This window comes from Triturus cristatus, chromosome 1_2 (genome assembly GCF_964204655.1).
Source record: "Triturus cristatus chromosome 1_2, aTriCri1.1, whole genome shotgun sequence".
In the NCBI taxonomy this organism is placed as follows: Eukaryota; Metazoa; Chordata; class Amphibia; order Caudata; family Salamandridae; genus Triturus; species Triturus cristatus.
The window spans coordinates 1,018,764,221-1,018,777,401 of NC_140580.1; the positions used below are offsets into that span (position 1 = coordinate 1,018,764,221).

The 13,181-nt window shown below is 37.0% G+C and overlaps 1 protein-coding gene across 1 annotated transcript in view; it reads left to right on the plus strand.

Moving 5' to 3' along the window:
* Positions 1-276: 276 nt before the first annotated feature.
* LOC146868611 (uncharacterized) overlaps positions 277-13,181 on the plus strand; it is a 49,552-nt gene continuing 36,647 nt past the window's right edge. Inside the window, exons 1-2 of the mRNA XM_085624137.1 lie at positions 277-401; positions 6,146-8,179. Of these exons, the coding sequence (XP_085480263.1) occupies positions 6,188-8,179 (1,992 nt within the window). The 5' untranslated portion in view covers positions 277-401; positions 6,146-6,187. The remainder of the gene's footprint in view (positions 402-6,145; positions 8,180-13,181) is intronic.

A 13,181-nucleotide genomic window follows, 5' to 3' on the forward strand; every position in this document is an offset into this window, starting at 1 on the left:
TGCAGTTAGGATTGAAAAGTCAAGCACTCTTGCTCTGTGGAATTGAAACATTGTGTGTCGAACTTCTGACCTAACTGCACACAGCAGTGTTCCATGAGCTGTTGCTATGGTAGCAGGCAGAAGTCAAGTTGGGGGAAGGGTACTAGGCAGAAGTCAAGTTGGGGGCAGGGTACTTTTGGAAAAGGGTTGGTTTTCAACCAATAGAAATGTGTCATTACATTTGAAAAAAAGGGGGAAGCACTGAGATTTGAAACTTACATGTATATGTGTGGAAAAATAGAGGGAAAGTTTGCCATTATCTGGTTCTGCTGAGAGGAGAGAGGTGTACAGAACAGAGATCCTGGCTCTGATAATCTGCTGTTTGAGTGACACATTTCTTTCACAACTAACTAAATTTAAAGGTGAGTTTACAGTTTGAGAGGGGATGTATGTGGTAACTTAAGAAATGAATAATAGAAATGGGAATTGTTTTTGTTGTAGTTACACATGGTGGATTCATAATGTGTCAGTCTGTAAAAGAGATTTTCACTTGGCCCGAAAAAAAAAGAGCAGTAAGTGTGCTTTCAAATTGGCAAAGAAATTTCGTTTTGGGACTAATGTGAAAACATGACTCTGTGTCCATAGAAGAATTATAGGCAGAAATTTATTGCGTCTTGCTCTGGTGATTTCACAGTTGCAGTAGATGGAAAAGAGGAGCGAATTTTTGGGGGAAGAAGCAGAGGGTTAGCACACACCCATGTGCTTGCCATGTATAGTCATGCACAGTAATTAGAAGCGAGTGGGGTTTTCAGGTTTAAGTCTGTAATGCAAATACATTCAGCATCACTAAGGCTGGTTGCCCCTGCTGGAGTGTAGGCAGTCACAGAGAATACACACGGTGGTGGTCTGAAAAAAAAACAGCTTGGACATGTGCATTTAAATAAATTTAAAAAAAAGGTTTCAGAATGTGTCAGTCTGTAAAAGTGATTTCAAAGTGTAAAAAGAGATTTTTACTTGGCCCAAAAAAAAAAGAGCAGTAAGTGTGCTTTCAAATTGGCAAAGAAATTTCGTTTTGGCACTAATGTGAAAACATGACTCTGTGTCCATAGAAGAATTATAGGCAGAAATGTATTGCGTCTTGCTCTGGTGATTTCACAGTTGCAGTAGATGGAAAAGAGGAGCGAATTTTTGGGGGAAGAAGCAGAGGCTTAGCACACACCCATGTGCTTGCCATGTATAGTCATGCACAGTAATTAGAAGCGAGTGGGGTTTTCAGGTTTAAGTCTGTAATGCAAATACATTCAGCATCACTAAGGCTGGTTGCTCCTGCTGGAGTGTAGGCAGTCACAGAGAATACACACGGTGGTGGTCTGAAAAAAAAACAGCTTGGACATGTGCATTTAAATAAATTTAAAAAAAAGGTTTCAGAATGTGTCAGTCTGTAAAAGTGATTTCAAAGTGTAAAAAGAGATTTTCACTTGGCCCAAAAAAAAAAGAGCAGTAAGTGTGCTTTCAAATTGGCAAAGAAATTTCGTTTTGGCACTTATGTGAAAACATGACTCTGTGTGCATAGAAGAATTATAGGCAGAAATTTATTGCGTCTTGCTCTGGTGATTTCACAGTTGCAGTAGATGGAAAAGAGGAGCGAATTTTTGGGGGAAGAAGCAGAGGCTTAGCACACACCCATGTGCTTGCCATGTATAGTCATGCACAGTAATTAGAAGCGAGTGGGGTTTTCAGGTTTAAGTCTGTAATGCAAATACATTCAGCATCACTAAGGCTGGTTGCCCCTGCTGGAGTGTAGGCAGTCACAGAGAATACACACGGTGGTGGTCTGAAAAAAAAACAGCTTGGACATGTGCATTTAAATAAATTTAAAAAAAAGGTTTCAGAATGTGTCAGTCTGTAAAAGTGATTTCAAAGTGTAAAAAGAGATTTTCACTTGGCCCAAAAAAAAAAGAGCAGTAAGTGTGCTTTCAAATTGGCAAAGAAATTTCGTTTTGGCACTAATGTGAAAACATGACTCTGTGTGCATAGAAGAATTATAGGCAGAAATTTATTGCGTCTTGCTCTGGTGATTTCACAGTTGCAGTAGATGGAAAAGAGGAGCGAATTTTTGGGGGAAGAAGCAGAGGCTTAGCACACACCCATGTGCTTGCCATGTATAGTCATGCACAGTAATTAGAAGCGAGTGGGGTTTTCAGGTTTAAGTCTGTAATGCAAATACATTCAGCATCACTAAGGCTGGTTGCCCCTGCTGGAGTGTAGGCAGTCACAGAGAATACACACGGTGGTGGTCTGAAAAAAAAACAGCTTGGACATGTGCATTTAAATAAATTTAAAAAAAAGGTTTCAGAATGTGTCAGTCTGTAAAAGTGATTTCAAAGTGTAAAAAGAGATTTTCACTTGGCCCAAAAAAAAAAGAGCAGTAAGTGTGCTTTCAAATTGGCAAAGAAATTTCGTTTTGGCACTAATGTGAAAACATGACTCTGTGTGCATAGAAGAATTATAGGCAGAAATTTATTGCGTCTTGCTCTGGTGATTTCACAGTTGCAGTAGATGGAAAAGAGGAGCGATTTTTTGGGGGAAGAAGCAGAGGCTTAGCACACACCCATGTGCTTGCCATGTATAGTCATGCACAGTAATTAGAAGCGAGTGGGGTTTTCAGGTTTAAGTCTGTAATGCAAATACATTCAGCATCACTAAGGCTGTTTGCCCCTGCTGGAGTGTAGGCAGTCACAGAGAATACACACGGTGGTGGTCTGAAAAAAAAACAGCTTGGACATGTGCATTTAAATAAATTTAAAAAAAAGGTTTCAGAATGTGTCAGTCTGTAAAAGTGATTTCAAAGTGTAAAAAGAGATTTTCACTTGGCCCAAAAAAAAAAGAGCAGTAAGTGTGCTTTCAAATTGGCAAAGAAATTTCGTTTTGGCAATAAAGTGAAAACATGACTCTGTGTGCATAGAAGAATTATAGGCAGAAATTTATTGCGTCTTGCTCTGGTGATTTCACAGTTGCAGTAGATGGAAAAGAGGAGCGAATTTTTGGGGGAAGAAGCAGAGGCTTAGCACACACCCATGTGCTTGCCATGTATAGTCATGCACAGTAATTAGAAGCGAGTGGGGTTTTCAGGTTTAAGTCTGTAATGCAAATACATTCAGCATCACTAAGGCTGGTTGCCCCTGCTGGAGTGTAGGCAGTCACAGAGAATACACACGGTGGTGGTCTGGAAAAAAAACAGCTTGGACATGTGCATTTAAATAAATTTAAAAAAAGGTTTCAGAATGTGTCAGTCTGTAAAAGTGATTTCAAAGTGTAAAAAGAGATTTTCACTTGGCCCGAAAAAAAAAGAGCAGTAAGTGTGCTTTCAAATTGGCAAAGAAATTTCGTTTTGGCACTAATGTGAAAACATGACTCTGTGTGCATAGAAGAATTATAGGCAGAAATTTATTGCGTCTTGCTCTGGTGATTTCACAGTTGCAGTAGATGGAAAAGAGGAGCGAATTTTTGGGGGAAGAAGCAGAGGCTTAGCACACACCCATGTGCTTGCCATGTATAGTCATGCACAGTAATTAGAAGCGAGTGGGGTTTTCAGGTTTAAGTCTGTAATGCAAATACATTCAGCATCACTAAGGCTGGTTGCCCCTGCTGGAGTGTAGGCAGTCACAGAGAATACACACGGTGGTGGTCTGAAAAAAAAACAGCTTGGACATGTGCATTTAAATAAATTTAAAAAAAAGGTTTCAGAATGTGTCAGTCTGTAAAAGTGATTTCAAAGTGTAAAAAGAGATTTTCACTTGGCCCAAAAAAAAAAGAGCAGTAAGTGTGCTTTCAAATTGGCAAAGAAATTTCGTTTTGGCACTAATGTGAAAACATGACTCTGTGTCCATAGAAGAATTATAGGCAGAAATTTATTGCGTCTTGCTCTGGTGATTTCACAGTTGCAGTAGATGGAAAAGAGGAGCGAATTTTTGGGGGAAGAAGCAGAGGCTTAGCACACACCCATGTGCTTGCCATGTATAGTCATGCACAGTAATTAGAAGCGAGTGGGGTTTTCAGGTTTAAGTCTGTAATGCAAATACATTCAGCATCACTAAGGCTGGTTGCCCCTGCTGGAGTGTAGGCAGTCACAGAGAATACACACGGTGGTGGTCTGAAAAAAAAACAGCTTGGACATGTGCATTTAAATAAATTAAAAAAAAAGGTTTCAGAATGTGTCAGTCTGTAAAAGTGATTTCAAAGTGTAAAAAGAGATTTTCACTTGGCCCGAAAAAAAAAGAGCAGTAAGTGTGCTTTCAAATTGGCAAAGAAATTTCGTTTTGGCAATAAAGTGAAAACATGACTCTGTGTGCATAGAAGAATTATAGGCAGAAATTTATTGCGTCTTGCTCTGGTGATTTCACAGTTGCAGTAGATGGAAAAGAGGAGCGAATTTTTGGGGGAAGAAGCAGAGGCTTAGCACACACCCATGTGCTTGCCATGTATAGTCATGCACAGTAATTAGAAGCGAGTGGGGTTTTCAGGTTTAAGTCTGTAATGCAAATACATTCAGCATCACTAAGGCTGGTTGCCCCTGCTGGAGTGTAGGCAGTCACAGAGAATACACACGGTGGTGGTCTGAAAAAAAAACAGCTTGGACATGTGCATTTAAATAAATTTAAAAAAAAGGTTTCAGAATGTGTCAGTCTGTAAAAGTGATTTCAAAGTGTAAAAAGAGATTTTCACTTGGCCCGAAAAAAAAAGAGCAGTAAGTGTGCTTTCAAATTGGCAAAGAAATTTCGTTTTGGCACTAATGTGAAAACATGACTCTGTGTGCATAGAAGAATTATAGGCAGAAATTTATTGCGTCTTGCTCTGGTGATTTCACAGTTGCAGTAGATGGAAAAGAGGAGCGAATTTTTGGGGGAAGAAGCAGAGGCTTAGCACACACCCATGTGCTTGCCATGTATAGTCATGCACAGTAATTAGAAGCGAGTGGGGTTTTCAGGTTTAAGTCTGTAATGCAAATACATTCAGCATCACTAAGGCTGGTTGCCCCTGCTGGAGTGTAGGCAGTCACAGAGAATACACACGGTGGTGGTCTGAAAAAAAAACAGCTTGGACATGTGCATTTAAATAAATTTAAAAAAAAGGTTTCAGAATGTGTCAGTCTGTAAAAGTGATTTCAAAGTGTAAAAAGAGATTTTCACTTGGCCCAAAAAAAAAAGAGCAGTAAGTGTGCTTTCAAATTGGCAAAGAAATTTCGTTTTGGCAATAAAGTGAAAACATGACTCTGTGTGCATAGAAGAATTATAGGCAGAAATTTATTGCGTCTTGCTCTGGTGATTTCACAGTTGCAGTAGATGGAAAAGAGGAGCGAATTTTTGGGGGAAGAAGCAGAGGCTTAGCACACACCCATGTGCTTGCCATGTATAGTCATGCACAGTAATTAGAAGCGAGTGGGGTTTTCAGGTTTAAGTCTGTAATGCAAATACATTCAGCATCACTAAGGCTGGTTGCCCCTGCTGGAGTGTAGGCAGTCACAGAGAATACACACGGTGGTGGTCTGAAAAAAAAACAGCTTGGACATGTGCATTTAAATAAATTTTAAAAAAAGGTTTCAGAATGTGTCAGTCTGTAAAAGTGATTTCAAAGTGTAAAAAGAGATTTTCACTTGGCCCGAAAAAAAAAGAGCAGTAAGTGTGCTTTCAAATTGGCAAAGAAATTTCGTTTTGGCACTAATGTGAAAACATGACTCTGTGTGCATAGAAGAATTATAGGCAGAAATTTATTGCGTCTTGCTCTGGTGATTTCACAGTTGCAGTAGATGGAAAAGAGGAGCGAATTTTTGGGGGAAGAAGCAGAGGCTTAGCACACACCCATGTGCTTGCCATGTATAGTCATGCACAGTAATTAGAAGCGAGTGGGGTTTTCAGGTTTAAGTCTGTAATGCAAATATATTCAGCATCACTAAGGCTGGTGGCCCCTGCTGGAGTGTAGGCAGTCACAGAGAATACACACGGTGGTGATCTGAAAAAAAAAAAAAGCTTGGACATGTGCATTTAAATAAATTTTAAAAAAAGAGCAGTTTGTGTGCATTCAAAATGGCAAAGAAATTTCGTTTTGTGACTATTGTGAAAAGAAATGTAGTAATATATTTAAATACAATAAAGGATTTTTTTTTTAGTTTTTTTCAGGTATTGCTGAAGAACAGTGAACAAAATTTAAGATGCCTACAAAATCTCGAGTTCAAAAAACGCTAAAAAAAAAACTATATTTGAGGACAACTGGAGGACCAAAGTTAGTAGAAGATGCTGATGTTGGGAAAAAGAAAAAATCTTCTGGTAAGCAAAAAAAACAATTCCTAAACAAAATATTGAAAACAAACAAAAATGTACAAAATGTCTGTTCTCGGAAAAATGTAACAAAACCTACAGAACAGCAAAAAATTGAGGATTTAGTTAATGCAAATATACCTTCTGCAATTGAAAAGTTTAACATAAACAGAAAAACAGCATTTAAAGAGATACGTAGAAAAATGTTTCAGAGAAGAGTTATGTCCAATTTGATAAAGGATATAAAGAAATATAAGCAAAAGGCTAAATATTATAAGAGAAAAAAAGAAATTGAAGCCATTGCAGCAAAAGCATTAGAATTAAAAAGGAAACTATTCATATTAATTTTGAATAGGATGCGTACATTAGATAAAATGGTTAATGTACTGAAATCACAAAGCAAAAGCAAAAGAGTAGTGAACAGAACAAACTTTTGTAAAGTGTTTTTAGGAAAGTGGATGCATAGTTCAAGTAGTGAACCTTTTTTTAATGAAGAAAGCTATTTTCAAAGTAATAGTTTGCTGCATGCAGTTGACACCAGAGGTCGTTCATACGAAGTAAAAAATGGTTGCATAATGGAGAAGGAGATAATGGTTCCAAGAGATGAGGTACAAGTGATGGCAGATGAGGCAATGGGGAGACGTCCTAAAGCCCCAGTGTACACTTGGAATTGTAGTAGTATTTGCACTGTGCGTCAGGAATCTATTGACAGATTTCGAGAGTTTCTAAGAGAATATAGTAAAAAAAGTGTAAAACAAAAGATTAAGGTGCTTCAAAGTCTGGATCCATGCAGAGTGAGAGAGAATACTGGTTTGCAGGGTCATTCTCTTGCTTGTCTATCTAGAAAAGTGTGCAATAGTGTTTTCCATCATTTTAGGATGCTGGCTGTTCATCATACTGAAATGAGAAAGTTTGTGAGACGGTTGTATTTTGCCAAAAGTCCAGCAATAAAGTTAAATGAATTGAATAGGGCTCTGTTCCGAGGAACGGTATCAGATGTAGAGAAGGTTGTTGATGAAATTCAGTTTTGTTACTTTGGTCCTGAACAAAACAGTGCAGAGAAGGACACAATAAATGAGGCAGAAGTGGAAGAGAATGTAGAACCCTCTGTAAGTAACACATTTAATGATCACATAACAAAATTTGCAATAGTCTCTAATGAAAGACCAAATGTTACTTGTATTTGTTGCCGCAGAACTCATTATAGAAAACAAACTAGGAATGTTGATCTCTACAGAAAGAGTGAAAATGAAGATAATTATAAGTGGATGGATTTTGCCACATATATATTTCTTGAAAATTGTTTTGAATTGGGTGAAGATCAGCGTATTTGCAAATACTGCTACAACAAGTTAGAGGAAAATAGAATGCCGACCAGAGCTGTACATAATAATTTAGAATTGGATGCTATTCCTGCTGAACTTTCTGAATTAAATACATATGAGTCTATACTCATTCAATGTGTTCATCCGTTCCAGACCATAGTACGTATGGAGCCCAAAACTGGTAAATTACCTCCTTCAGATTTACTGAGAGGTTTAAAAGGTAGAGTGGTGTATTTGCCCTTGGATTTGAAAAAAAATATGGAAACTATTGATGCAGATACTTTGGAAACTGAACCATTAATTATTCTGGTTAATGGTGTCCCTACAAAGAATAAGAAGATTTGGCAGGAGCTGGTAGATGTGCGGAAAGTACAAAGAGCAAATTTGTATTTGAAAAAAAATAACAAATGGTATGAATCAATTTATATAGAAGAAGAAGAAGAAGAAGAAGATTTACAAGGAGACACAGAAACACCAACTGGACAAATTGAAAAAGTGGACAAGTCAAAGGAAGAAGAAATTTATGAACATTTTAGCATACATCCTCTCCATTCGAAAGAAGTTATGGGAGACAATATTGATCTCTTTCAGATGAAGAAAGCAAAAGGAAATCCCGTGAGTGTATGGGAGGAGAGCTTGGAAGCTCGATGTTTTCCCCAGCTGTTTCCTAAAGGAAAAGGAGGACGATACGATGAACGTCCGGAACAGATTCCAGCTTCTGAGTATCGGACTACAAGACTATATGCTGAAGATCCCAGATTTCGACAAAGTATCCCTTATTTGTTCCATCTTTTATTTGAAAGCGACTTGTCTGCACTGTCTTATGCAGTAAATCACATTTTAAAAAGTGGAGTACATTTACAAAATGTGTCTGCTAAGGATTTTATGGAGAAAGTGCAGCACCGAGATGATCATTTGGAAACACAACTGATCAATCTGATGGCTTGTCAGCGTGGGACAAATGAATATTGGTACCGACGCCATGGTGAACTAAAATGCATGTTACGCAACTTAGGAACACCAACATGGTTCCTTACCCTAAGCTGCGCCGAGTACGCTTGGGATGATTTACTGGATTTTCTACGAGAGGCCAATTCAAACATTGAAAACATCGAATACAAGACAGCAGGACAACTGTGCTCATTGGATCCGGTTAATGTTTGCAGATATTTCAATCATAGATTTGAGGCTATGATGTCCTTCATCTGCAATAAAAAAAATCCACCCCTTGGAGAAGTAGTGGATTTCTTTTGGAGAAAAGAGTACCAGGCAAGAGGTGCTCCTCATATTCATATGCTGCTGTGGATCAAGGATGCCCCAAAGTTTGGAACAGATACTGATGAAGCAGTGTTATCTTACATTGAAGAATATGCAACATGTGCTATACCTAAAAACACAGAAGAGAACAAGTTAAAGGAGCAAGTTCTACGTTTCCAAAGTCATCGGTGTGGAAAATACTGTCGACGGAAATACAAGAGCAAAGAAAAATACTACACTAAATGTCGATTTGGATTTCCTAGACCTGTTCTTACAAATGGAAGAGTCAACAGTTTTATGTCAGCTGTGAGACATACTATCACAAGAAAATCACCTAAGAATACCTACAACCTTAAAAGAAAAGAAGAATCAAAAAATATAAATGACTACAACCCAGTCATTTTATCCATGTGGAACGCTAACATGGATATACGGTATGTTGCTGACAATTCCATTGCTGTTGCTCGATATGTAACGTCTTACATTACGAAATCAGAAAAAACAGAATTGAAGGAAATGTGGGAAGAGATTTCTCACGAGAAGACTGTCAGTAAGAAGCTGTACAGTTTTAGTTTGAAGATGTTATCGCATCGAGAAATTGGATCCTACGAATGTTCAGATAGGTTATCTTCTGCAAGTCTCTACTCGAAGTCAAGAAGAATAATTTGGGCAAGTTTAGGCCTTGCAGCAATGAGAAATCGGGTACTGAAATCTGTTGGAGAAATTGAATATTTGGCTGAGAATGACCCAGAAAGTACAGACATATTGAAAACAAACATGTTGGACACATATTATCCCAAGAGAAGTCATCATCTGGAGAACATGTGTCTCTATGAAGTGCTGCAGAACTACATTTATTCACGGAAAGCTGCAGAAGACATCAACAGTGGAAAATATAAAGTTGTTGGTGAAGAAGGATGTTTGGTGAAGCAAACCAAAGGAAGTTTGATAAATCACCGGAAGCTGAGTTGCGACACTACCGACAAGAAAGAATTTTACTACTTGGCTCTTTTACAGTTGTTTAAACCATGGCGTACAGAGGATGAACTACTGGGAGAATTCCAGAGCTATGAAGATTCTTTTAATGCTTGCAAAGACAGCATACAATGCAGTACATTCTCAACTTATCTGCAAATGTTAAATGAAGAAATTGAACAGGAAACTACAATTGCAGCAGAAATAGCTAGAGACAGTTCTCAGGACAGCCAAAGTTCAGGAACATACAGTCAAGATCCCTTAGGACAACCAATCGTTGAAAATGAAGCATCAATAGCCATGAATGAAGTGGAAACGGCTATGAATCAAGCTCAAGAAGAATTTATAGACTTAGAAAATTTGGAAAGACAACTGAATCAAGAGCAGCAACAAATTTATGAAGAGATCAAAAACAAAATTGATCACGGATTTCTACATATCAAAAAAGAGTGCTCATGCACATCATTTCATCCAATCAGGATGTATGTAAGCGGACAAGCTGGCACTGGAAAAAGTTTCCTAATTAAAGTCATCAGAAGCTACCTAAAGCAAAAAACGGATTCTACTTTGTCTTGTGTGGTTACTGCTCCAACTGGGTTAGCAGCATATAACATAAAAGGAATCACCTTACATCGTTTGCTAATGTTACCAGTGGAGCATGAGAACAAAATACAATTCAACAAGCTAACTGGAGAAGCATCCTTAGAAGTGTCAAGAGTATTGAAGAAGATGCAAGTTCTCATTATTGATGAGGTGAGCATGGTATCAAACTTAATGCTTGCCTTTGTGCATTTAAGAATGCAGCAAATTTTGAAGACAGACTATGACGTGTTATTTGGTGAAAAACACGTCATAGTTTTTGGGGATCTTTTGCAACTTACTCCAGTTAAAGGACAACCAGTGTTTAATACTGTGACACATGAAGACACGAAGAAGTCATTGGGAAGCATTGGAAATACAAATATTTGGTCCTTCTTTGAGTACAAGGAACTTACAACTAATATGAGGCAAGCAAACGATGAAGAATATGGAAGTATTCTGAAAGATATCAGAATTGGACTACTCACAGAAGTTGGCAAAAAAGCATTACAGAGTCGGCTGCTACATAACTTATTTCCAAAGGAAGAAATAGTTGCAGAGAAAATATACAAGAATATTGCAGAAAACAAAAGTGTCATCTGCTTAATGCCAACTCTACGTGAATGCTCAATATTTAATGAGGAGCTTTTGAAATTGGAAAATGAAGACATCATGAAATTGGAAGCAGTGGACAAAATTGAGGATGGAAGAATTACTGTCACAGTAACAGGCAAACTGAAAAATAAATTGGACTCACTAGAGAAGAATATCTCCAAAACAGCAGGATTAGAAAAAAATCTATATGTTTGCATGAACTGTAGAGTGTTTTTAAGGAGAAATTTGGATGTTGAAAAAGGCTTAGTGAATGGAGCGATGGGAAGAGTTGTGGGTTTTATTAATTATCAGAAAAAAGATGGAATTGAATGTTTAAAAATAAAATTTGATCAGATAGAGGAAGTTAAAGACATTTGTCGTTGTTCAGTTCGTTTCATGCTTGTGAAAGACTTATATGTACGTAGGAAGCAGTTTCCGTTTTCACTAGCATATGCTGTAACTATCCACAAGTCTCAAGGATTGACTGTAGATTGTGCATTTGTGAACATTGGTTCAACTGTGTTCAAAGAAGGTATGGCATATGTAGCTTTGTCACGAGTCAAAACATTATCAGGTTTATTCATGATTGACTTTGATGATTCAAAAGTTAGTGCTGATACAAACTGTGTAAAGGAGTATAATAGATTAAGAAGAACCTATGCTCCTCATTTAGGTCAGTATCCTGTGTTGGAGAAACGTGTAGTTTCTCGTAAAAGGAGAAATGAGAATATCTGTAATGAAGATGTAGAGAAGAGGAAAAAAAAGAGGAGTGATGTAATTGCAAGCAAAAAGAATAAGGAAAATGAAGAACAGGTTGTAGGATGTCATTTTGAAAATAGCTCTGGTGTCAACTGCTACGCTAATGTAGTGCTGAATGTTGTATTTTATCTGGAAAGTTTGCAAGAGCAGATAATAGTAAATCAGGGAAAAAGATTCTGTTCAGAGCTCAGTCTCCTTTTTCAAAAGCTGAGTAAAGATAAAACTCAAATAGAAAGTGCTACTGACATTAGAAAACTTTTAGATGTATGTTCAGGACGAACACAGTTTTCTCAAAATGTACAGCAAGACGCACAGGAATTCTTGTTGTTTTTTCTTCAGGTAGTGGAAGAAGAAGGAGTTCCCATTGACATTTTTTTTGGTCTCTCTTATAAATGGGAACATAGTTGTGAAAATTGTTATAATATATGTGGCTCTATTGTTGATAATGAAAGGTTTATTTATTTGACATTGCCAGAGAGTAAAACAGTCACTTTTGCAAAATTAGTTAAAGATGCTAATCATAGCATGAAATGTGGTGAGTGTAATTCTGACATGTTTTCAACATTAATTTTAAGGGAATACGGACAGTATGTAATTTTAATGATGCAACGATGTAGAGCTGATGGTTCAAAATTGGATACTTTAATAAAGAAGTTTACAGGACAGCAATTATCAATTTCAGGAAAAACTTTTGTAACTGTTGCAATAATTTTCCATGATGGACCTACTGTTACTTCTGGACATTACACAGTTTATCTTAAATGTGAAAAAGGCTGGACACTGTGTAATGATTCCCAATTGATTTTCAAACAACGTTTGCCTTTTGATTTAGCAAATTCCTATCTAATCTTTCTGAAACCTAAATTTTAGAGAGACTTGGCAAGATGTGGACAAAATATTTTTATCATTTTACTGGATTACCATTGCAATTTTGTAGAAAAAATATTTTTTAAAATTATCATTTGGCCTAAAGGAAAGATAACCAATTGTAATGTGGACTTTTTAAATTTTTAATGCAATTTTGAAAAACCAATAATTTAGAGATAATCGGTAACTTCTGCACATTTTAAATTTTGGAATGCTATTGGACTGCCATTGGAAATTTTTACAAAAATGATTTAAAAAATTACTATTTGGCCATGTGGAAAAGTAAGCAATTCTATTGTGGACTAAATAAATTATTCAAAAAATTTTTGTGAACCAAAATGTTACAGAGAATCGGTGAGATCTGGACAGATTAAACTTTAGAATTTTAATGGTTTTCCCTTGGAAATTTATTCCAGGGAAAAAAAAAAAATACAATTTGGCCTAAAGGAAATAAAATCAGATGTATTTTGGAGTTATTTGAGATATAATATTGTGATTATACTCCTGAAACAAAAATATCAGACGGTATTTT